The 27023-nt window shown below is 36.7% G+C and overlaps 1 protein-coding gene across 1 annotated transcript in view; it reads left to right on the top strand.

The window, feature by feature from the left end:
* The first annotated feature begins 2750 nt into the window (after positions 1–2750).
* Positions 2751–27023, top strand: part of LOC103525472 (gamma-aminobutyric acid receptor subunit pi) — a 35636-nt gene continuing 11363 nt past the window's right edge. Inside the window, exons 1-6 of the mRNA XM_030453330.1 lie at positions 2751–2806; positions 8561–8664; positions 16217–16284; positions 17518–17735; positions 18413–18495; positions 22975–23112. Coding sequence (XP_030309190.1) covers positions 2751–2806; positions 8561–8664; positions 16217–16284; positions 17518–17735; positions 18413–18495; positions 22975–23112 — 667 coding nt within the window. The remainder of the gene's footprint in view (positions 2807–8560; positions 8665–16216; positions 16285–17517; positions 17736–18412; positions 18496–22974; positions 23113–27023) is intronic.

Raw genomic sequence — 27023 nt, 5'->3', positions numbered from 1 at the left:
ACTGAATTTCCAGGAAAAATGCCAAAATATTAGATACTGTTCTACAGTCCTCATCTATATGATTCAAAGTAGAAAGTGATGTTGTCCCATCATATGGGAAACTGGGGCAGGTATTTGTTACCCTTGCCTCAATTACTTCATGGTATGTTCAGAACATGAAGTTGTGCCAAAATATGCACAATAATCTGGACTGGATGTTATTGTCTGGGAACACCAAATGACTCAATATCCCATGCAGAGGAAAATAATATGGGTCCTACTGCATTGTATTTGGATACCAATAGTTAAAAACCTCTACATATGCAGGAGGGAATCCTGCTGTGAGCATACAGCATTTGATAAAAAAATGCACAACAGAGGAAAGGTCCAGATGTGCAAACATGCCAAGAGGCAGGCTTTTCAGTGGAACGAGCTGCTCAGTAAGCCTCAAAAAATGGACAGTAAGAAAAAATCTGTGTGTGCATGCAGCATTTGTGCACATGCAGCAGTGATTTATTTATCCCATTTAAGTATTTTCTGTGGAACAGCTGAAGACTTCACTAGCTACCCAATTCTATTCCTTGGCTAGCGTGCAGTGCCCCTTTGCAGTGATGGGCTGCTAGTTGACACGGTAATTAGATCTCTTGATTAGTATTTCTTCTACAGAAATAAGGTGATCTCCTTCCTGTTATTTCCATGCTCTGTCTTCCTGAGCATACAAAAATCAAGCCACATACCTTAGAATGGATTTGACCTTTCATATATTTCAAAGACTAAAGTTCTACACCCCCCCACCCCCCTTAAAATTTGTAACAAACTGGGAAGTTGGTAAAGATCTGAAGGTAAACCAGTTGCTTTAGAAGGAGATTAGTAATCAACAAATTAATTTTGATCCTCAGTACTGAAAAAAAAAAAAAAACCAACAAAAAACCACAAACAAACAAGTACAGAAATACTCATAGGTTTCCTTAATCTCTTTATAAAGCTCTTCAGACACAGTAGGAGCTCATGTTAGCAATTCAAAAGCTAAATATAAAAAGCTTTATGACGTACTTTTAAAGTCACTAAGAGCTTTTCTGGGAAATCAGAAAGATAATACTTATTTTTACCATATTTTTCTGTGAGATAAATATAGTGAATATAGACAATATCCATCCAAACCCAAAATGAGATATGCAAGAGAGATCCCACAATATGCACCAGGAGTGTTACAGAATCAGCATTTAGAGAGCAATGTTCTGACAACACCATCTGCTCATTTGTGCTGTATCTTCCTATTACAGGCTCTCTTAATGTCTCATGCATGATTTTCTGTGGAAGTCAGTAGGAGTGTATGATTTATTTTAACATTAATATTTACCAGGCTGGTGCATACTTAACATATCCCAAGATGCTGAGAATTTTACTTGTTTAAAGAACCATGGAAATGTGTTTCATTTTTCCTTGGAGACATTAACAAGTTATTTTGTCACTTCACCATTACATACAAGTCAGATGCCATTCACACTGAATTAATTAAAGTAAATACCACTAGAATCACTCTTACTGTGGCTAAAGACTGAAGGAAAAGTTAACTTTGGAGTAAAAAGTTTTGCAACATTTTTTTGTTGGTCTCTGAAGGATAGTAAAACAAAGCTTCAGGTTTTGCAGCATCCAATTCTTTACTTTTAGTAATTTACTGTGAACCTGTAGCGCAAAAGACTCCTGAAAAATTAATTCTGAACTTCTAATAGTATTGTTTGATTCTCCCTTCATAAAACCTAAGACAGATATTTCTTTTGAACTTATGAACATTTAACAGTTGCCTTGCAGATTCTGGGTTGGTAATGTTCCTGTCATGTAGGTATTTTTAAATTTTAAAGCAAATCTTACAAATAACATCTCATTGCTTTGATGAAGTGTAGCAGAAGGTTGCACAGCTCATGAATTTCAGATCTGTTGTATGACTGCAATGAAGTATTGATTGATACTTTTTGATCCAGAGATGGATTACCGAGGTGACAGATTACTTAAAATAGCCAATATGGATGTGAATCATACTGACAAAAGCAAAGACATTCCATTCACAAAAAAATACCTCAGCTGAAAGTTTTGATGAATGTGTATGGTTGTATATCTATATCTATATACAGTGAAATGCTCTTCTCTTAGTAGCTAGGGGTTGGAACATAATTTCAATTTTCCTTATTAATGAAAAGCTACCAAATATATTCATACTTTAGTGGTAGAGTTGGACTAGATGAGCTCTAGAGGTCCCTTCCGAGTGATAATTGTGATTTGTATCATAGGTCTTGTTAATACTCATGTAACAGAGATGCTTGCTCTTGAACAGCTGTGTTTTAAGGTGAAGTTAGGTATTTTCCATTCATAGGAGTGCTCAGATGTGTCATACACTCATAACAGCAGAGGCAAAACTCACGGTGTGTGTGATTCTGCTGAGCATGTTTGTGGTTATTTTTCTAAACCATTATTTCACCAAATATTTGAAGAACAGTTGTGAAAATGAAAGAGCTGTGGTATACTGGAATACAGCTTCTACTGGCAAGTTGAATTCCTGTTGAAACTATGTCTTTTTCTTTTATATTTTTTTATTGCTGAAGATACATACTAATGCAATTGTAGTAGCAGCTAATACCTTTAGTGTTGAAAGCCTTGTGAAATTTGTATACTTGAAATGCAAATGTTTGTAAAACATTACCTCTTTTCTTTTCTTTTTTTTTTTTTTTTTTTTTTTTTAGGAGCTACAAGAACTTTTGAAACCACACCTGACAATGTGCAATCTTAAATGCTATTGTTTCAGAGCCCTTTTGCTATTGATGCTGTGTAGGTAAGAGATATTTGATAAAATATTTCTTCCATTTACAATAACATCAGTTGATTTGTACTAAAATTACTTTTCTAGATAGCAAAAGCATATCTACTTGACAGCTGAATCTTGTCTCTTACAAGAATTAAAATCTTGAATATTAATAAGACAAAACGAGGACTGAGCTTCATTAATTATTTAAGCTGCCATGACTGAGTTAGATTTTTTTTTTCTGGAAAGATTGAGAGGGAAGCAAAGAAAGGAAATTAATTTAAGGGAATGATCCTTCAAACAAAGGATTACTGTGTATAACGTGAGAATATCGTATCAGATGCCATGCAAATTTAGAAGGGCACATGGTCATTGCCTGGAGCATGGTAACTTGCCCAAGGACAGAAGCACAAGATCCACTTAGATGTACTGTAGGCTTGAGTTAGTAAAGTCATCCCTATGCATTTCTTACTAAAAGAGAGCATCTTAAGAATGGCCTGGTTTAAACATTCTGTCCATCATATGTTGATGGAATAACAAAATCTTTAGGAAAGCTGAGGCTTTTTTAAGCGGGAAGGTGAAACCGATCCCTTACAACACAGTTGCCATGACAAAAAAAAAAAAAACGTGAGATAGAAATGGAGCACTTAAAACAGATTCCTTCTATAAAAACAGAGGAAAATGTTCTTAAGTAATTCTAATAAGAAGATGCAAGCACAGAATTTAAACAGTCACTACCAACTCTAACTGAAGTATTTACAGTCTGTTAGCCAGTTCTCTGTGTAGTATTGCCTAACCTATTTGGTCTCCCAGTAATTTCCTCTAGATAAAATTCTACCTGAGCTTTAGGTCAAATGAGTGAGCAAATGCATGTTTAGATACAGTCCAAACTTGGCTGTGAAGGCAGGTGGAACAGTCCTCTGAAAGAGAGATTAAAGCATCCATCTCCCCCACTTTCTCTTGAGACCTTTGTCCAAAACACAAAATTTCTCAAATTCCAACTTCCTTCCTCATCAGCTGTGACTTTCCACACTCTGTAACCACAGGATGATTCATGGTTAAGACATCAGCAAATTTTCAGAAGCATATCAATAAAAAGGAGGCAAAATGCCTTGAGAAAGTCAGTCCACAATATATAATTGCCTTCATTATTATCAGGCAGGCTTTCTGAATTCTCTCTTACAGCTTTACATGGCTAAGAGTATCCAGAAGCATAGACAGTTAATTCCTGTATAGGGATTATATGCATGAAAAGTGCTGCTTTATCTTGGACACGAGTGCACAGCACTGAGCTGACCTGGTGATTTGGAGCACCCAAATATAAACACAGGCTGAGATGAAGCTCTCCCCTTGGCTAGCTCACAGCCAAGATGATGCTTAGGTACGCAAATGATTTTTTCCAGTGTACAAATTGGGACTGGTGAAAGTGCTGTTTAAGACAAAAGCTATCCTGCTTGGCACTGAAACAGAGAAATATTTCTAAAGAACGTGCAGAGACTGAGGAGAACCAGAGCAAGGACACAGGGTTGCTCCCCAAGTAGCCCCTTAGCTGTCTCACTCGTAGAAGCTCTGGCTAATGTGAGAGTTTCCTCTACCGAGTGCTTCAAAATTGAAAGAGGTTTGAGCTTTTTATTTGGTTGGTTGTTTTTTTTATTAAATTTAGGTTTAGGGACAGCTGCAGCCTCATAATTTGCTATCAAACAGGGAGGAAACAACCTGCTGCAAGTCATCTGCTGCACAGTGTCACAACGCGCTCTCAGATTCCACCCTGCTTTACAGTTCTCCCTTCCTGAATGACATTTCTTAACTTTCAGCACTTGACGTTAAATTACATTATGATGGGACCTCCATACAAAAATCTGTATCCAGGGGTTTGGGGTTGCGTGGATGGTCAGTTTCACAGACCAATTCTTGTTAAACAGAAGAAATGAAAAAACTGAGGTAAATATACCAGAGTTATCAGTAGTACTTACTTTAAATCATTACCAGGAATCATCTTAAGTAAATGTATGTAGGAGAGCCCAAGAAAGGCTCTCCTTTATTTCAGGAAGGGTTGAATGTTGGCCTGGGTTTATAGGGTCAGATTCAGAAAATCCAGAAAATTTCATCTGAGTTTAAGGACTCATGACTTAAATATATATTCCTGTATCTGGTAAGTGATAACATAATGCTAGTTTTTCAAATCTTAACAGTTAACCAAAAATTTGTGACAGTACTGGCTGTTTTAAAGCAGAGAATGAATCAGTGATGTAGGTGATTCTGCTGCAGTTTATCAGCAAACTCAGAAGCCTGTATCCTTGAACACATGGGTACAAAACAAGAAGCAACACCTTTGTTTGCATCTGCCAACCCTTCTCCTGCTGGTGGATTGCCTGTGAAGAACCTTTTTTCCCCACTAACTTTTCCTGAGGGAGGTTTTTCAAAATCTTGCTCAGATTGTGTTTGGCTTTTTATTTCTCCCCTCTCTCAGTCTGAAGGTGTTTCTGCCTCTTGCGATGATACATATCTCTTGACAAAAAATAGCCAGGAAAAATATTCCTGTACATGTGTCTAGACTGTAATTTGCTTAAGCAGTTACATGTAATGTTGTCTAGGGCAGATGTTCCCTTTTTCCCCTCCAGTTACCCAGTTCTGTTTAGACACCAACTTGAAAGTTTCTTAAATAACAGGCTGTTGTTGTACCTTCCAAGTGTAATCTAGTCTGCAGAAATACTAAGCTTTTGAGCTGCAAGGATAACTAAGGAAATGAAATAAATATATTTCAGCTTTTAGAAAAGCAAGCATAGGTTATTGAACGTGAAGAGTTTAAATAATGTATTCATACTTTGACAGCCTAGAACAGATAGATATTTCAGACTGTCAGAAAGTAAAAATATATTCAGTTTTCATCTCTAAAAACCTATTCTCTCCTCAATGGCTGAAACAGCTGTTTCAAGGCAATTCCACGCTTACATGTGTGCCGATGTATTTCAGATACATTAAGAAAATGGAGAAACTAAACCATAAGCATTCAGTTAAATTTCCATCCACAGGTACTGGATAACAGAAGTTTAGATGCATAGACAAGAAGTTGTGCATACAGAAGAGGAAAGGTACAGCTTTTGCTTTTTATCTTTTGTGATCCCTGCATAAGTCTATCTGACAGAATACAGGAGCGGAGGCAGCTGTGAGCTCACTTTTGCTTAGTGATGAAAGGGGTATGTTAACTGAAGTGCACTTTAAATCAAACAGGACAGCCAGCCTGGCAGTGAAGATTAGCATAACCACTGTTTTGTAGTGTAATACCTGTAGGTACTTTGCCTTTAAACACTGACAATCTGCTCCTGTGTATCTCCAGTTACCAAGATGGTAATACCACACACTTACACTCAGGGGGCATCAGGTTCCTCTTGTATGTTGGTTTGCCATGACAGGATTTCTGAGAGATTGTATGGCAAAATAGCACATAAGGGTCTGCACCTCATTAATTCCCAGCCTCAATTACTTCACAACAACTTTCCCACACCAACAAATCCTTACTTAAACATAAATACCAAAGTCCAAAGATATGAGGGTACACATCATAGATTAATGAGGGAAATAAAGCATTATCTCGAGGGGTAATTCAGGTATTTTAAGGGAAGGATTTACAAACAAAAATGCCAAATATTTAAGATACATTTCAGAAAATAGATGCTAATGATAACATACCAAATAACTGTTGTTTCAGAATGCATGAAAGTTATTCAAGGACAATCCAATAAAACTGTGAAATTAAACTCATGCAGCTCATGGAACACTTAGCTGAAATTACATGGAAATTAGAAAAAGCAGGAAAATCTGTTGTAAGCACAGCATTTAAGAAATTAATGAAGTTCAAGTACATTTCTAATTCCAACACTCTTCTGCAATGTAAAGCTGACATTTTTTATTTGTATTCACATTTCAACTTCACATCACTGTGCTTGTTTCTTTAGGACACAACTTAAAAGAGAGATACTTCTTATTTCAACATTGGCAGTACATTAGGTACTAACATAGTTCTCTAACAAGAAACCAATTAAAGCTAGGGACAAAATAAAGGAAATAGGATTATTTAAGTATCCAAGCTATGTAAATTAGATGACTGTTAATGGAAACCAGTCCCTTCTGTGGGAATAGGGTCTGATGGACATAGAAATTATGCAGCAGTGGCAGCACTTAAAGACAGTGAACTCCACATTTAAAAACCACAATATAATTTGGCCACGTGCATTCAGTGAGATCATCTCAGCATTTAATTTTTGCCAACCTAAGGTTATGGATTATTCCTAGGGGATGAAAACCACAGTCTCCTGACAGAATAGCACAAAGTCTCTAAGAAATTCAAACGAAAGGAGCAAGAGTTGGAAGGCTACAAAGGATCCAAGAAATATCATTAGGGAGAACAAGCAGAGGTTTCAGAAATAACTGCAGGAGGAGCTGGGAAGAGGAAATCTGGTAAGGATTTGGCAGAAACAGAGAACAGTAGTGTTCCCCCAGCCATCAGAATGTCCTTACATTCTTCTCAGTAAGGAATAGATCATCTTCCTCCCCAGGGCTGAGCCTTGACAGCTACAGTTCTTGTACCTGCTGTGGGACATCTGAGGAGCAGAGCTGGTTGCTCTTAGGGACCTCTCCCTTTTGATGGGGAGGGAAGAAGAGTGGAGGTCCTCTTCTGCTGCATATATCGGTGGCTGCTCCCAATTAGCAGGGTTCACCACCTTGGCCTGTAGCCAGCCAGGCTTCCTTGAGTAAATTGATTATTTTTCTCACCTTCATAAGGAGAAAAAGTCACATCTCCACTTTTCTAAAATCACTGGCAGCGAGCAGTCTGTACTACATCTGTTGTAATTTTTGAAGAACATAGCCTAGATCTCTGAGGGGTGAGCACTGCCTACTCACACTCTGGGGGTGCTCACCTTAGAGATTAAGAGGAAGGCTATGATACCTTTTGTTATAGGTCTGATACTTGCAGTGTAACTGCCATCAGTGGCCCCAGCTGTCCTTCTTACAGCTGCCAACCAAGAACCATATAAGGTGAGGGGTAAATACTTAAAAATGAATTCTGACATGGTCCGAATAAAGAATTGCAATGCAGGTATGTGTCTTCCCAGTTTCTTTGCTCAGCCTCCCTATGAATCTTCCAATAAAGCTGTTGCAGGGGCACCAGGGGAAAAGTGGGGTTTGTAATTACTTGTGTGGATCATATTTGTAGCAAAGGAATGGTTTGTATTCTTGCTATGCTTCAATGATTTTGCCCAACAGGATTATTTCTGTAACCTGTTCAAAAATTGTGTGGTAAAAGCTGGATTTTAAAAGTGGTTTTATTCACTAATCTCTGGTGCTGTTTACTGATTCCCTCCAGGAGTTAAGTTGCATATATTTCATTATGTAAAAAGAAGCTTAATTTTAAATACTGAAATAAACAATCAGCATACTCTCACATTCCTAGATTGTAACAATAGTTCTCTATTTACAGAGAAGGTGTTAAGGCTGAATTATTTTCTCACCTGAGATGCTGAGAAAAGAATGAATAGACTTTAAGGTATAACAGTGGTAAATTTTTCCAATAAGAGACTAATGAAGATTATAATATCTGTAATTTTTAGAACATTATTTTTCTACAGTGTTGTGAAATGCAAACATACAAATGTTTCATCATATCTTATGGGCAGTAATCATCAGTAACCTTGAAACCAATAAAGCATTTTCCTGAAACATCATCTTTGCTACAATTGATTATATTATTTTAAAAGCATCCTCACTTTTTTCATTGTTTTTTAGGTCAATGCAAAATCCTGAAGCTGAAGGAAAAGATGAAATTCTGCCTCCGACTATACAAAAAATAATGAAAGGGTACAACAAGTATCTGCGTCCATTTTTTGATAGTAAGTAAGACTGGGCCTTAGCATAATGCAGTGTCTGAAACTTAGCACTGAGAGCAAATAGTTTTTCACTGAACTTTTTCCCCACTGTTTTACAGTGACTGATATAATTATACATGATCTACTGTGATACAACAAGAGAAGGGGTGCCCCAATGTGAAACATATATTCCAGGCATTCAAAAGCAAAACTTCCAGACTCTGTTAGAAATATGACTATTGATGTTCATGTGTCCTCAGTGAAATAAGCTGTATACCTTATTTATTTAAAAGCAATATTTCCCCTAATTCCCTAAATAATATTTATAATAATTTTAATTAAAGGCCATTTAAAAATGATTGTCTGAAGGGCTTCTCAGACCATACTGTTAACCTCTTGCCACACAAATACCTTGTGAGATGGGCATCAACCTGTTCAATAGGGGCATTCCACATCATGTGCAATTTCTCAACCCATTTCATAAAAAGATTAGGATAAAAATTGTGTTTTAGGTTTAGGACAAAAGAAAAACTATTTCATCTATTTGGTTTTACTGAAATTGTCTCAGCTGCTGATACAACTGCTCTAATGTAGTTACATGGTCTAATAATTTTAGCTAAATAGAAGTAATGTTAATAACTAAACTAATCCCTTCTCATTGGAGATGATGCATAATGGAAAAGAACTGTATGTTCAGTTGTCATGAATGTATTTCATTCATTACTTCATGCTAGTAGTAGAGACATTTTAATGCCATGATGGATGTGCTTTGATAGACAGCAAACAGAACTTCACTGCAAAATCCTATGAGAGTAGTTAAGACCAAGAATAAAGCACTTCTGTGTTATAAAGCTCCCTTTTACGATATGAGCCATTTTTTTTTCCTCAGCTGTTGTAATGCAGCAAGGCTGTAGCTCTTTTTCTGCCTAGGAATTTTTTTTCAGAGGGGTGCTAAGCACATCCTGTGTTTGTCTCGAAATCCTAGAGGAGCTCAAGCACAGATCAAATCTATCACACAGACTCAGCCTTGCACTTGAAATCAATGCCAGCATGGCTGCATATGCCTGCCACAGCTCAGGCATGCAAACACCATGTCTCTGATGGATGTACATTAGCCCTAATGCTGAAAGAATGGGATGGGACACTGAAAAACACATTTTATTGATGCCATTTCTAAATGCAAAGTTGTTGGATTTGTGAGAAATTACTTTTTTTTTTTTTTTTTTTTTTGGAATACTTTAGGTTAGGAAGACTCATCATTTGTTCATTCTGCTTTTTTTGACCTGTAGCTTTTTGCAAGGTCCTTTGAGGTTTTTTTTCCATGTGATAGAGGTATGCATTCTTGAGCTGGGTTGAGAAGTGGTATCTGCCTAGCCCTGACTCCTCTCTGCTACAGGCAAGGTCGGCTACAGCTCAGATGAAGTTCAGGTCGGGGAGAAGCTCTTGTTTGTCTCAGGAGAGCTGGCACACCACCTAAATCTTCATCTTAGCCAGTCAGTGGATTATGCTGACTGATGGCCACTGATCTCCTAGCTCCGCTCCATGTAACATTTTTCTCATTTCTATAGATATTTTCTGCTTGCAGCTGGTGAAGCTTGGTATATATTCTTTGTTACAAAGATTTCAGTATAATTGGCTTTACTCAGAGTTATTATCACTTGGAATTTTTATTACATGGGAGCAATAGCTGCAGCACCTGCTAAATAGCTGATAAAGCCAGAGTATCGAGTTGCTAATCTATACCTCTTCTGTGACTTTTTCTTTATCCTCCTTATTTTCCCCCACCCAATCCTGAATTTTTTTTATCTGATATTTGCATGTTAATTGTAAGAGACTAACTAATCAAAACTAGATCATAAGATCAAAGTACTGGTTAGAACTGAGTAAGCTAATGAATAAATGTATTATAAAAACAGAGTATTCTGGTCCTGGTGGACATAATCAGCTACTATAAAAGCCTGCACAGTTCTTATTGTGTCAACCTAGCAGTGTGGATTTACTTTGAAAATGAAACTTGTATTTCTAGAAATATGAACAGAAAAGGATGTATATGCATGTTAACCCTAAGATCTACGTTTGCTATTTGAAATGCATGAAAGGACTTGCATAAAATGGAAATCTAGTACATGTATGTTGACCTGTAGAAACATCAGAAAGTTCTTTCCTGAAGTCAGCCTCTTTAAGACAGTTGCCCCATTTTTTCTTTTTTTTTTTTTTTTTACCAAGATTAATTTGCTTTGAAATATTTGCATATTTCTGTGTATTTGTGTGGTCAGTTAGACATGCACTCTTAAATATGCATGAAGAAATTTTTCATGAAACTTGATCGTATTATTTGTTGGCATCTACAGTGCTTTGAGTCTAATGTGAGCTAGTAGTAATGGAACACTGAAACTTGATTTTCATCAAGTGTGAGACAGCCAGAGCTTAGTTTGAAATTTAAAATAACATAATTTAAAGTAATTTAAATGTTATTTGTCCTCAAAATTTCTCTTCCAGCAGGAAATAGGGATTTTTGAAGATACTTGTTGCCAAGATAGAATCATACTCTTACAAAATCAGTGACACTAAATTCCTTAATATTTAGCAAAATGGTTTTTTAGTCCTGAGAAGAAAGCATTACATACAAACAAGTGATAAATGAAAGGTCCATTTTTTGTAAAGCCAGAAATATTTACTATTCAACAAAATGTTATGGCAGCTCATACGTTCTTAGTTTAATAAGCCTTTCATTTGCCTATTTCTTTGTGTTGAGTGTTTTTGCTGGGACTGGCGGTGCCTGGAAATTACCTAAGTGGATACAAGGCAGCCAGTATCAATTAAGGAGGGGATTATGAAGTCACTTTTCATTTGAATCTAAAAAATTGTGCATAACATAATAAAAATTGTCTTCTCCTCTCTTTGCATGGACTAGAATGAATAGATTTTGGGAATTTATGCCTGGATTAATCTCACTTCAGTTTACCTGAAAGGTCACCCCTTCAGACCCTTCCCACCAAATGCTGTCATCTGCATCATTCCCATCTCTAGGCATCTAATTTAAATGCCTAAAGGTAGAGCAGTTGAAGCCAGGCTTTGTATGTCAAAAGTTTGAATAGAAGCAAAATTGACTGAGCATTTTGGGGTTTTTCTGTGGTAGGTGGCACATACCTGTTACCATAATATGAGAGTACCTTTACAAGATGTTTAGCAAAGAGGAATTGCAGATGAATGGATTACTTGGCTCTGTCCTCATCTGAATCCTACCATTGAGAATGTTCTCTTTCCTTCTAATATCTCTCTTTGAGCTGGCTCATCAAGCGAGTTTTAAACAGAACAGGTAGTCCTGTGAAATTCCTTTAACCAATTAAAAAATTGCCTAATCTAGAGTGATTTAACCATTCTTTGGACTTGAATATGAAATACTCGTATAGCAGTGTATTCCTTAATGTAATACTATGCATCCGAGACTTTTAGATAGATGTGAAAGTATTCTATAGAAAAGCTGACATAAGGGATTAAAAAATGCAGTTATTTTCCTTAAATGTGCTACATAACCCTGACACTTTATCTCAGCAACACAAGCTGATTTCAACAGGTTTTCCGCTGAAAATGTGCAGGCCAAATTTACAACTTCAGGTGCTGTGCCAAACTTCTCTGAATTAATAAGCAATTCCTGCTGACTTCAGTGAGCCTTGGATCAGTTTCATGGAGTTGTTAAGGAATGCATAAAAATGTGCAAATAATTTTATACAAATAGATTTTGTTCTGTGATTAAATGTGATAATTTAAGTGTTCTAATTAAAAAGAGAGAGACTAGGAAAAGGTCACAGCTAAGTATATTTGAATATGGAAGCTGCTTTCAAGAGGTATAGAAAAGTTTCATGCTTAAATCAGCTATTCTAAACCACATTTAAAAGATTATTTCCCTTAGCTTTGAAATGAGTAATATGTTTATGGTCTTAAGTTTTAAATTCAAGAAAGTTAATTAAATCCTCAGGTTGCTTCTGTGTAAGACAAGTAACCATACTTTTTTCTTAATGTTGTTTAAATTGAGTGCTATGAGTTTAATTAAATATTAATATTAGGTTCTATGAGTTTAATTAAATGTAGGCAGAAGTTAACTGTTTACTCTCACAAGAGACTGCGAGATATCAAAATATTAGCTGTGAGAAAGAACTAACTGTGTCTAACTGTGAGGAGAAATACCAAATAATAATTCGAAGACTATTTTGTGTATCAGTTAGGCAACATCCAGTTCTTCAGAGAAAGGAAAAAAGCCTAGAATTGTATGACCAGGTGTATAATGGAAAAAAAAATTTTGAAGGAGGATTTGGATAGTGGGGAGGTTTACAAAGGTGACTTGGTACTACCTGCAGAGCAGCCTAGGAGGGTCCAATGGAAGATGGTTCCTCCATCTGGTCCCTCACAACATCTCTTTTGAGATACTTCTGAACGTCAGATTTGCTTTCTTAAAGTGAAGGAGAAAGAGCCAGTACTGACAGCTGAGCACTGGCAGGTGGTGATAGTGCTGATTGATTTAAGTGCTGGGTCTTCAGAGTTACAGGTACACGCACGACACAGCAGAGGTTTACTTTGTTCGTACAAAGTTTAACAACACTGTGATCATTGCAGTGATCCAAACTTAATTTTAAGGGATGCTATCTGACATTATTCTGGGTACTTTCCCATATGGAATTACTGTGACTATATGTGAAGTGCATAAAGCAGCACTGTACATAAATTTCAGTAGAAATTAAAATGTATGTTAATGAGATGGTATACCTGTAGCTGTAGATCATAGCTGTAACGTCGCACACCATTTCGAGTTTCTTTGCCATGTTTTGAAGGTTCCCTTCACTAACACTGGACAGACTGTGACTTTAGTTTTCTTCTGAAGATCTGTAGGTCTCTTCTGAAGTTGTCAAGATACATACAGTTTCTGCCAAACATAAGGAAACGCAGGAACTGATTGCCTGGTCTGGCCTCCTGCCCTGTTTTTGACATTATCAGCAGGAGACCTTTCAGAGGAAGTACAGGGGAAACCCTGGTGGATAGTTATGGGAAGACATTCTGTTATTGATATGTTGCTTATTGAGTATGGCACATAAGTTGTATTTAGCCTTACATACAAGAAGAGAAATTAGCATTTAACTATCAATGTTGTTCTGATTTAGTTAACTGTTAAGGCTATGTTATTCTCATTTTACTTTTTTTCCCCCTTGCACAGCTTCTCCCTGGCATGTTGCTCTCTCTGAAGGGGTGTTGTTCTCTGCTGAGTTTCGTGAGTGCTTGGCTCAACAGTCTGGCTGTACAGTATGAGCACTTGCACTCCAGTGACTGTCAGGGGATGCAGAGCAGATGGTTTTGCCCTGACTACACCAGTGCTCGTAGCACTTGAACCTCGAGGAAAGTCTGTGTTAGGACAGTCTGTTTATGCTTTAAGTGGCCCTTAGCCTAGGGAGTTTGGGAGTCATCCAACACTACAGTTCTGAATGTTACTCAATATTATTTGGAAAAAATACCATAACAGCAAAGAAAGAAGGAAGAGAGAGACAAAGGAAGTCCCATTTTTGTGATTCCAGAAAAAAACTAAACTTAATTTTATTTCATCAGTCTTTCTGGAGGGTCAGATGTACAACAAAAACACTGATGACACTGAAATGCTGCTAATAAAAATTTTCCTTAATCTATATCATCTTATCTAGGCAAGGATCAAGTGTTGTATGTAGCAGTATAATATGATATAAGAGAGGAGAGGCGGAATATTCCTAGTCCCAATTCACACATAGCCAGCCAAACGCTGCATTTTCATTTCCTTAGGGTGGTATATTGTTAACAATATGCCTTGCATGGTGAGGCTCCCTCCAAATTCTTGTGGGACAGTTGGCAATAATAAGCTCTATTACAGTCATACATGGGAATCTGTGGGAATACTTTTCCACAGATCAGAAATTGGATGAATCAGAAAATGGATTATAAACCATGCTTATTTTTAAATTTAATGATTTTTGAGGATCTGACACATCTTTTGAGACTGGCAACATTGTACCTGTAATAATGATATAGTGCAATGGTAAGAATAAGTATCCAGTGACTCCCTTGCTGCTGCACCCTAGAAAATTGGTCTGAGTTTTCTGGAAGGTCAAGTTTTTAATGCTGGAGGGAGAAAACATAAATGTCTTTTGGGGTATAAAAACCTGAAAAGAATGGAAAGAAGCAGAAGAACAGGCTGTCTATCACTTGAGAACTTTTTATCCAAATAATTTTGTTCGAAAGTTAACCTCCTTCTAATAGATGAGCAATTTCTTCTAATGGCTATGCACAATTCATAACATCATAGGTTGTCATCAGGGGATGCTGCAAGCCTACAGTCCTGCTTTAAATTGGATCTTTAACTTTGAACTACTTTCAACTGAGTCCAGAACAAAGATTTAAAGATTCTTTCAGGAGTGCCACAACTTTTACACTTACACTACACTACTACTAAAATAATTAAAAACAAACCCCCAAATGAATGCTCTGATACCACTTAAAATGACGCAATTTTTTCTTGTTACTCAGTGGGAAGGGTTGGCCCCCATCCTCCTCTAGATGCCATTTGGAGGCCTGTAAGAGTTGTGTACCTAAGGCATTTCAAGGAGCCAGATGAGGGTTTCAGCAGTGTCCCTGTGATGTACAGCATCATCAGTTCCATGGATTGATGCTGAAGTGATTCTGCATTTCTGAGTCTTACATTCTGTGCTTCTCAATTACTAGGAAGAATACTCTTATTTAATATGATTTTCTATGTACATTTACTCTGTTAATTATTCTGCACATATTCAACTACGAATAATGTCATGTTTCCATGAAAGCTCTGTACAAATTCTGCATTTTAAAATGTGCAGCTGATGATCTTGCTTCTGATGCTGTAAAATGCACATTCACATGCTAACATTACAATGACAGCTACTTAGGTAGTGCACTTAATCACACTGAATAAACCTTCAACTGATAGTAGTATTAAAAGGAGAATAAATAGTTTTCCTTTGCAAATGAAAGTATGTAAATAACAAGTTACCTGCTTGGGTAGCAAGCAGTGTCAAAGGGAGACATTACGTGCAGTGACATGGTATAGACAAAGTATTCTTAACTAGGCAGTTAATCAAGTCCCTCAGCCATTCTATCTGGGTGTTCACCATATGACATTGCCAGGTGCAACTCCTTTGTTCACTAACATCTGATGGACCATATGTTGCAACTGGAAGAATACTTTCCACCCCTCTGCACCTCAGAGCACAAGGGTGTGCTGTACCATGGGACTGAACTTCTGCACCTTTATGGGCATTTTCCCCAGCACATTTTTTCTGGAAAAAAATAATTGTATGAACCAGGAAGTGTGTAGGAAATAAAGCATGTTTATTAGAATCAAAATACTGTTAGCACAGGGGGATTGTATTTTGTTTGTGAAATAGTTAAAATTCTTTCATAATCTAAGTTTGATGAATATTCCTTTCTAAAAAATCACTACTAAACATTTAGGAAAAAAACAGATCATATTATGGAACATGGAGTATTATGGAACCGTGCTAGATTGTGACTCTCTTTTTTACAGATGGTCCTGTGTCAATTGGAATGAGTCTGGATGTTGCAAGCATTGATACAATATCAGAAATGAATATGGTATTGTGGTTTTTATGATCTTTTTGTTTGTTTGTTTTGCACGTTAATAAGGAATGTCTTGTGTTTATAGCTGCTGTAGGTGTGACTTTGAGGCTTTGCTCCTTGTGCAGTGTGTGTAAGGAGGTGGTATCTTATTTTTCACTGAAGCTGGTGGTTATACCAATATAATAAGTATAGAAATGCAGAGGCAAACCACACCTCTCACAGATACAGGCAGAAATTTGCTACTGAGTATTAATCTTAATGGAAGGCATGTAGAGCAGCATTTATTTTCCAGAGGAAATATGTGAACATTTGTGCATTTCAGAAAGTTACACATACATTCAATTTGGGATATATTGACTTTGAAGCCATTCCCTTTTCTTGTGATTAAACACAGCTGATTTCTTACTTTTCTTTTTTACTGTTACTGCCATGGATTGATTTATTCCAGCTGTGTTTCATTACAGTCATATAATTCCTTTTTGAACCAATTATGAAATGGTCTAAACTTCTCTGTTTAAAGGTCCTCCATTGGTACATAGAATTAATTACATTCTAATTAATAGAATTAATTTTTTGTTCAGTATCAAAATGTTTTTTGTGTGTACACATATAGGTAAATAAAATTAAAAATTGATTTAAAAGGTGCTAAGAAATAGTGTGATTTTAATGTAAGTCTACAAGGCATATTTGAGATCTTCATAAATTTGGCCCCATTGTTTCCCTTTTGGTGCTGAAAGGATAAATTGTGCTAAAAGATGGTGATTCCTGTCCTATTTCACTGCCTTTCTGTCCTTCTGTCTATATGAATTTGTACAACTTTTTCCAAGTTTTCTTTAAAAATGCATTATTTACTAGTTTATGTGAACAGAAATTGATTTTGTGACCACTTACATAAATAATTCTAAGGTATAAAGATTTACAGAGCCAGATTATCTGCTTAAAAATCTCTGATGGTTTCAGCTAATTTATAGCCCCAGACTTAGGCCATCAGCTTTTACTTTAAAATTCCAATGACCATAAGAATAAAATCTGCTCCAGATATTTCTTAATGATGTCAACCTCACATAAACTGCTGAAAAAATTGGCAGTACAGGAACCAGGACAGCTGCTGTCAGAGTGCCAGCATTTAAGAGTAGAACATGGAGAGCCACAGGCTATTTGTGCCTAACAGCTGTGTCCACATGCTTGTGTGAAACAGAATATAATACAAGCTTGCTATGTATAATAATTCTGGTTTTTGTCTTTCAGGACTACACAGCTACCATATTTCTAAGGCAGCGTTGGATTGATGAGAGACTTTGTTTTGATGGCAATAAGAGTTTAAGCTTAGATGGTCGGCTTGTGGAAATGCTTTGGGTACCTGATACCTTCATAGTTGATTCAAAAAAATCTTTTCTTCATGATATCACTGTTGAGAATCGTCTTATAAGAATATATCCTAATGGAACAGTCTTGTATGCTCTGCGGTATGTATATACCTCACACCAGCCTTTATATTGGCTTCTACTTACATTTTAAACTTCCCAGGGTAGCTTGGTTTTATGCTTGATAATATACTGTTTGTAACAGTAGAATGATAATATACATGCTCCTCTTGTTTTCTGAATATGCCATATCACTGACCAATATGATTAAATTCTTAAATTTAGTACTAAGTCCCCTTCTCTTCCCTAAAAAGACCTTTTTTTTTTTTTTTTCAGTAGACCAAATGCAGGAATTGCACTTTGCACTTCCAGTTATTTTGCAATGAAGATATCAGAGAGGAAAGCAAGACATGATGACTGCTTTGGATTATTTGTTGTGGATTATCCGCTATAGTAGAATTTGATAAATAGAATAAAATTGTAAAATGTATTGCAATGTGTCAACAGAGAAGAATGCACACTGTAACTTAGAAGGGAGGGAACAAGGATGGCCTTTTTAGACTGCTACAAAACTCAGCTTTTCTGGAGTGGTTTTGTATTTGGCATGTTATCACTGTATGTTAAATAACAGCAAATACTGGATTTTTTTCTTCACAGGAGATATTTGCCTAAAAATATTAATTTTAGAAGGACATAAGGCTTATTTTCACTGAGGAAAAATTTTATCCTGTTAATAATCATCAATAATCTTTTTTTTTATCTTTTTTTTTTCCCCCAAGGATCACCACAACAGTTGCATGCAGCATGGATCTCACCAAATACCCAATGGATAAGCAGACGTGTACTTTGCAACTTGAGAGCTGTAAGATGCTTAGTACTAATATTATTATACAATTAGAAAAGTATCTGTGACTGCCTCTTCAAAGAGGCTGGAATTTTCAAAGAAGCCAACATGAAGTATGCAACCAGTCCCTGTTGAATTACAATAGTATCTGTATACAAAGATAAATCTGTGGGGCATCACTGAAATTAGCATCACAGTCCTGAAGTGCTGCCTTGTTATTAATGATTAAATGAAATCCCATGAGATTATCATATGCCTGGTTTTGCAGTGCATCCTGCAGTTATTCTTCTGGTCTTCAGGGGGAGTCCTGTGAGCACACATTTTCCAGCACAGTGAGAAAATAATATTTATTTGTTTTTCTCTTACATATAATATGTATATTCCCCATCCCACTCCCCAGATTCCCTTAGGTAAAATTCCTTTAGGAAAGAACAAAATCAGAATAAAGCTTATTTGTAAGGCATAGAGTTTATAGTTAATGAATTTACTATCTGAATTTATTTTTTACTGAAAAAAAATAAATGCATAGACAGTTTTTCTGAGATGGATATATTCAGATCTTTCTATGACTTAATCAGTTGTGTCAATGCCAGTGTCCTGGGAAAAAAACATCGTAATTGGCAGTCCAACACTAATACATCTTTGTAGGTTCTCGTTTTATCTATCAGTGTCCTCATAATTTTAATTAAAATATGCTCATTAAAATATTTTGTAGAAATGGTTGCTTTGCAAATATTAAAACATCCATTTGTATAATTAACTTTTTGCTATCATTCCTGTGATAAGACTTTATCAAATATTTTTGCAGGGAATAATGTAAAAGAATACCCAGTCTGGTAAGATGAAAATATAAGTTCAAATATATGTCAGTACATATTCAAAATATTGTGAAAGATTTTTCAGTAACTGCCAAGTTTTATTCTTTAACATTTCAGATCTGTGTGTTCTTTATCTCCTGTTGATAATGACCAATTAGAAGATTGCTGCAAAGTTTCATTTGAGATAGAACCACAAAGGGAATAAACCCCAAAACCTTCCTTACAGAGAGGTCCCTCTGGCATCAGCAATTTATAAGATCTGTTTAACAAATAGTGATTTGAATTAGATTTTAGATTTATCTCCAATTTTTTTTCATTTGAGGGTACCTATTGGTGGGTCAATGGGTTTGCATTAACAGTATTGCCTAATGAGTAATTTAATATTTTCTGAAGTTTCAGAATGAAATATATGTCCCATGAGTACTTAAAATTATTTTACAGGATTAAAAAATATATATTCCCAATATAATTAAAAATAAGCATTCTTCAGAATGATTCCATCTGCTTTTTCAACAATACACAAGCGTTCATCCAAGGGGAAAACAGGAATGTCATCAAAAATGCTCCCATGACACTGGTGTGTAGTTAAAAAAAACCCAAACAACCAGAAGAAATAAATGCAAAAAGGAGGAGATTGCTTTTTGTTGGGCCCTTTTTATTCAGTGCACTGTAGTACTTTTGGATGTTTTTTCCCTCATGAGGTAAGCTACGCCAGTTTATAGGTGCTTAAAAACATCATCCTAGAATATTGCTGACTGATACCATTATCTGTAATTAAGAACTGTGAATGCAAGTGTGAATCCACTGACATAAAATTATTGATATTTATAAATAAAATATAAAATATCTAGTAAATATTTGAGCAGAAACAAACTACTAAGCCTCTTATTAAGTGATAACTAATGTAAAGACATGGCATGGCTTTACAGCAATGGCTTTAGACAATAAAGCATTTGTAGTTGTCTTCATGATGTGCTGTTGTGCTATTGGTAGGTAGTAACATTTATTGACTAGTACTTTCTAAAGAGCAAAACACATTTTAGCCAAAAAGGCCAATTGTTTCTTTCCCCTGTTTTTGCAGCACTTTAGGAGGTTGCACAGACATATGTTAGGAGACAGAAAGATGTGACTCCTGAGTCTCTTGATATGACAGATGTGACATATGCGGACTTGGGAATCTCCTGTCCCGTTTGGTGCTGCCAGGACATTCCTGCTCTCTACCATGTGGTGGGAAACACCACCATTCCTTCACACTGATCTGAGGGCTTTTTTGTTTATTTGTTTCCTTTCTTCCTTCCCTGTCTGCCCTGGCCTCTAGTTCAAATACATATTCATGTTTTGGGACCATCTCTGAAATATTATTTCCTTTTTGAACTTGTCCTTTAACTTATTCGGTGAAGAGCCATGTGAAGGCACTTAACTTGTGCTTGACAATCAAGGGAAATTAAAATTAGCAACAGAAAGGTAAAGAAACTCATTTCTATTAGGCATTATGAATTTTTAATTCCAAATTTACTATTCCTGCAGTTAACCCTATTGACATTCGCTGTATCAACGAAATGCAGGAAGGAGACATTTTGGGCTTGAGGAATTAGAATGAAAACTCAGTGTCATGTAATGATAATAGAGATTACGTTAAAAAGCCAAATAACCTGGCTTAAGAATTTTGTCTATAAAAACTTTTAAAATATTTTATAATTAGTTAAATATCGATCTTCTTAATAAAGAATAATTTTACACAGAGGGACTAGTTGTTCTATTTCATTCTACTGACTTTTGGGAAGACTTTACCCAAGAAAATTCTTCATAAATAGCATTTTGGAATTAATATTTTCAAACAATTTTCACAGAAAGAATAACCAAGACCTATTAATTGTGCAGCTAGTGACAACTTTGGAAGAAAAATGGTTCTTCTAATGCAAAACATGCCCCATTTGGAGATATACTTGTTATTAGCCATCTGGGCATCAAAAATTTCTCTCATCTCACACAAGTTGGAAGACTCAGTGTTTTGTACAAATAAATAAGAACTGACTGTGGTACTCTTTAGCTTTTTGGCCTTTATTTAAATATCTGTGGTTCACTGATACTGAAGGAAAACAAAATTAATACATGCATAAAAACTGCTTCTACAAACCTCATTCTTTAGACCGAGGACAGTGCAATAATTTGTTTATAGGAAACATTAATTTAGTCTTTCATCTCCTAAATCTGGGAAATTTCCCAACATGATTTTACAGTATTGAGAACTTAGCTTGTGTTTTTATGCTTTTGGCTTACCTTTTTGACACGGCAATGTTGGCTTTAATGGTTAAAAATGGAATAATGTGAGAAGAGATGCCTTGTCTAGATACCTTTTCAGAAAACTACCAGTAATAGTGGAACAACTTAAAGAATGGTGAAGGAAAGAATTTCCAGGTGAAATTGTCATTTTAATTGGCAACCAACACAGTTTTCTTGAAATGAAATTTCTGAACTCCTGTTTTTCCCATATTAAGTTGTGGTAGAGAATCAGCTCTTTTTTTTTTTTTTTTTTTTTTTCATTGCAAGAACCAAAGCCATTTACCTCAAAATATTAGGATGCTGTTTTAAAAATTTTATTGCATCTTTTTTTTTTTTTTTTTTTTTTGTGTGTGTGATTCTAGAGCTTTGGTCTTTTTGCAGAATATACCCTTGTCCAATGTATTGCATTATTGCTTCACACTGCAATTTACTTACAATTGACCAGAGTCTAAAAATAATCGTCAGCTCATGTTTCTGTCCCCTATGCTTACCTATTAACTTGCACAATATAAACCTGTCAAATACAAGAATGATCTATCTGAGTAAGCTAAAGGAAAAGATGTTCTAATGCTCCCTGTTAACATGTAAATTACATTAACATAATCTTGAGTTGATCATATACTCTAGTCAGAAAATTGCCTGCCTTTAATATAACGGGAAAAAGCTACAGAGGTATTTCAACTATGATTATACTGCATGTTGACAAGTGTGTGCAAAATACAGTTGTCTTCTGATAGATGATTCATGTCCCATGTGAGCTTCTAATTACTCTTTGAAGGTTAGGAAGAAATCTCCTGGGGCCCTTGAAGCATGCCACGCTGTTGAAACTGCAGAGGCATCAACAATAAGCTGGTGTCCTTGAGAAACATCCAAGCTCTTAAGCCAAAACGTCCCAAGTGATGGCCCATGCTCTGCTCAGAGCACAGTACCAGCACACCCCAGCCCTGCTGCCCTCCTCACCCCTTCATTTCTGTGGGAACCAGAACCAAATGCACTGCATCAAGAAACAGCCCCTGGGATGCAGCAAAGGGCATGCTTGATGTGTAGTCCAAATGCTGGCCATGCTGTATTTCATAAAAACTGTATTTCTTTAAAGCTTAAATTTTTTTACTTCAGAATACCATATGGTACTAATCTGTCTTATTGGTTTATCATCTATACTACAATAAGATATAAAAAAGACATCCACCAAAACAGCCGGCTTTTAAATGGTGAGATATTGCATGATATTGGGAGTTTTGTTGCAAACAGGCCTTACCTTCTGCTAAACCCCATCATTGTTTATCTCTGTGCTGTCAGGCAGACAAAATAAGAAACAGCTGAACCATAAGTATGCTCAACACAAAGTAATTATTGTGTAAACTAAACAGTTTTGTTGGCTTGTGTATCACTACAGGGGGTTACAACATCAATGATGTAATTTTTTACTGGACTAGAGGAAATGATTCTGTTCGAGGTTTGGACACACTCCGACTGGCACAGTATACGGTAGAAGACCACTTTACCTCTGTGTCTGAAGCAGTCTATGAGACAGGTAAGAACACCCTTCTTGATGTGAAACAGCTTGGAACTGGTTCTGGAAACAGAAGAGCATTAATGAACTGAACACGCTGCTTTCTCTTAGCATGATAATTTTCATTTCCAGCTGTATTGCATTCTTGAAACCATACATACTTTTCCAGATGTTATCAGCAAAGAGGCAGCTAATGTAAAGTCAAAGGGTTTTGAGCATTTTGTTAGAGGCTACGCATAATCTGAAGAATGATAAACAAGAGAGGTACTACTTCTTGCACATAGAGAAAGATATCTTGTGAAGGGCCAGTCTGTAACCTGGCCATTTAATTAGGAGAGAGGCCAGAGAACCTGGGTGCCAGCTCAGAGAAGTTCCCATCTTCCTTAAAATTGCCACTCCAACTTTTTCAGGCCAGTCAAGAGCCATGAAAGTTTCCATGAATGTGCTGGGTGCTTTTACAAGTGCAAGAATTTTGATTTCATGGCCGGTACTTTTCAGAATTACCCTTTATCTGTGGCAGCACCTGTCCATCCTAATATGCAGCAGAACACAGATTGCCCATTTGAGGTTCCTCTGCCCAGGGAATGGTTAGAAGCATTTCCACAGATGTGCTCTTCTTATGGTCTTAGAAAACTACTGTAGAAAGCTTCCTCTAACTGAAGGATTTAACCTCATGAAAGAGTCTGCTTCTATTTATTTTCCAGAGTTTTTGAAAGGGCTTTCAGAGTGGTCATGACCTGCCAAACCTACATTGTGCTCTTTGAGTTACCCTTAGGTCCCTCATTTCTGTTCTTCACTGCATATTCAGTTTCACTGCTGCTCCAGCCAGCTAAAAGAGTGATCTTTCAAAGAACACACACACCTTTCAAAGCTGTGGTTTCACCAGAACATATGTTCCTAATTCTGAATCACAGAAATACAGTTTCTCTATTCCATTGTTGGAAATAATTCAACATAGAGAAACTTTATGTTCTGACTTAAGGTATTAGTTTACAGGTGAAAGGGACCTGGGGGTGCCAGTGGATGAAAGGATGACTGTGAGCCAACAATGTGTCCTTGTGGCCAGGAAAGGGTGTGGCTAGTAGGTCGTGAGAGGTTCTCCTCCCCTCAATGTCAGGGTGACAGAGCACTGGCACAAGCTGCCCAGTGAGGTTGTGGAGGCTCCTTCCCTGGAGACATTCAAAGCCCACCTGGACGCGTTCCTGTGACCTGCATTAGGTGACCCTGCTCTGGCAGGAGGGCTTGGATTAGGTGATCTTTCGAGGTCCCTTCCAACCCCTAACTTTCTGTGTTTCTATGATTCCATGATAACAGTTATGGTTCAAAAACCTAGAGCTAAAGAGACAGTAGAAGACCTGTGTGTAATATGTCCCAGCACAGAAAAAAAAAAAAAAAAAAAAAGCAATCAGGATTTGATACTCTGTGAACTTGAAGGGACAGGACAACTGCTGTGAGAGTGAAATAATATACAGCAGTGCAAAGCCCAAGTTCATGTACAGCCACTGAGAGAGGCAAATTGAAAATGCAGTCAGCAGAATTCCTGCATAAATAATATAAATAAATTTAAGAAAAGGACACTGTGGATGAATCTTGTTTATAGAACATCATGTGTCTCATCATACTAATCACATTATTGTAATCACATAATAGTAAGTCACTTTGAATAATGTTAGCTAGCTTGCCAGCTAGGGTGTGGTGTTGATTTGATTTTGGTACAGACCAATTTAATTTTGGACATGGGTAAGTTAATTGCAAGGACCACTTCCTACATGTCTTTTAATTATATTCTTTGTTCTGCAAAGACTGATACACTCTTGAACTCCAAAACCATGCCTGTGCATCAGTGGCTTCTGGGTTTTTATTTTAGCTGTCTAGCCAGCACCACCTGCATTCTCAGAGTAATAAATAGTGATATTAAAGCTTGCCTTGCTTATTGGAAAAACATAAAAGCAATGAAAGACTGTTACAGTCTAGCTTTTTGTGTAAATAATCATAAAAATAAGGCTGAAATACACTTCAAGAATTAATTTAGTCTATTCTCATGTTGCAAGGCAAGGTCATCTGTATCTACAGCCTCCTGACAGATGTTTCTAGGAGTAAGTTAGACAAACTTCCAAAGTGTCTGCTTCAGCCTCCCCAGATGATTTTTTTCTGATGATTATTATACACATATTTTCCCTATGTCTAATCTTGAGCTTCCTTGCTGCATTTCAAACCCATTTTGTGGATATAGAATAAAAATTTCCTGATATTTTTCAGCAACTCTTTCACTATTTCAGGACACATATATCTTTTGTCACACTAACACTTTCCTTTTTTTTAGTTCATATAAAGTTTCCTAGGTCTCTTGCCCTTGCCTTTGTTATAGCTCTCCTAGCAAATTTCTCATAACTTTGCTGGTGTGCAGGACCCAAAATTGGACACCCTGTTCCCATCAGATATTCTCCATAGAGGGAAGAATATACTAGTTGCATTTCACAAACTCTGTTCCTCTTCAGCAATTCCAGGTTGATATTTGCTTTTGTTGCAGAAAATTGTTGTGAATTTTTTACCTGGTTCATCTTGCAACTCTAGAACTCCAACTCCTTTTATTGTCCTCTTGTCACATATTTTCTGCAGTCTGTTTAGGGAGATAGTAATTCCCTGTATGGAATATGAGTGCAGGACTTTGTACCTGCTTTTGTTGAATTGTATCTTGTTTTATACAAGCTGTTGAGGTAATTTTGAACTCTAATGCTGCTGTGGAATGTGTTAGTGCTTCTCTTTTAAAAGACATCTGGTATGTCATCATGTTTGCTAATGAGTGGTACTGGGCAAAAGGACAGACCCTATTAGCCTTGCTTTCATTAAAGCAACCCTCCTGCCAAGTCTTCATCAGCAGCAGGAATTAAGAGGTTCAGCTTGCTCAGGTCTTCAGCAGGGAGGGTTATGTCAGGCAGTTTGGGCTCTCAGCGCACGTCTCTGCTTAGAAAAACATAAAGTCAGCAAAATGACATATTCAAATGGTATTATTTTGGCAGAACTGAGGGAAAGAAGACACAGATGTATAAAATCACCCTCCTTTTGTTGATACAGAAAGACATTTGCCTGCTTGAAAAAGCCTGCAAAAGCAGTTGGCTACTTACTATTCCTTGTCTGCAGTCACTGCCAGGGTTTTGATGTCTATCACAAACCCTGCTTTAGCCTCTTTGGGCTAGAGGCCTGGTCGGACCTTGCTTGGCTGTGTGATGTGGAAACTCTGCTGAACCCTGGCCCCTCCACAGCTACTGGCTTCTCACGTCAAGAACAAGCCAGTAAAGAGTTGCTCTCATTTGTTATCAGTGATGTAAAAATCAAAATGTATATAAAGTATGTATGAACTATGAAGGGTATATAAATATAACAGACTCCTACACAGAGTGTATGCTCATCAGTCACAGACTCTCTTGAAATAGAGGCATTACCTTGTTTTAACCTACAGGCCCATCTGCAGTTCCCCAATGCTTAGTTAACAATTTTAGTTAACAAACTTCTCTAGCATTTTTTAATCTTCTTTTTTTGAGGTATGGTACACTGAGCAACTTCTTTCACTTCTGTTATCAGTTCCTTTATAACCTATTCTCCAGTTGCTCTCCTGAGAGCATCTTCTTTGCCATACAGGGTTTACTAACAATCTCAGAACTATACTATGTATAATCTTATCTGGTGAGTCTTTGCTCAGCTCACCGAGGATTAAAGCAGTTACATATGCATATATATTTGTTACCATGTTCAATTTACCTATCTGAGCTCATAAAATCACCCTTCGTAAGCAAGGATTTCCACTTGAGTTGTTGAGAAGTTTTCCATCATAAGTTCTTTGTGATGCTCCTGCAATGTAAAACAGTTTAGACAGAAAAGAGTTTTGGAAAATGCATTGGAAAAGTTACAGTAGCATAAAAACATGGAAATGC

The sequence above is a fragment of the Calypte anna genome, chromosome 6, assembly GCF_003957555.1.
Source record: "Calypte anna isolate BGI_N300 chromosome 6, bCalAnn1_v1.p, whole genome shotgun sequence".
Taxonomy (NCBI): domain Eukaryota; kingdom Metazoa; phylum Chordata; class Aves; order Apodiformes; family Trochilidae; genus Calypte; species Calypte anna.
Note: the sequence above shows the minus strand (reverse complement) of the source record. Positions and strands in the feature narration are given on the sequence as shown.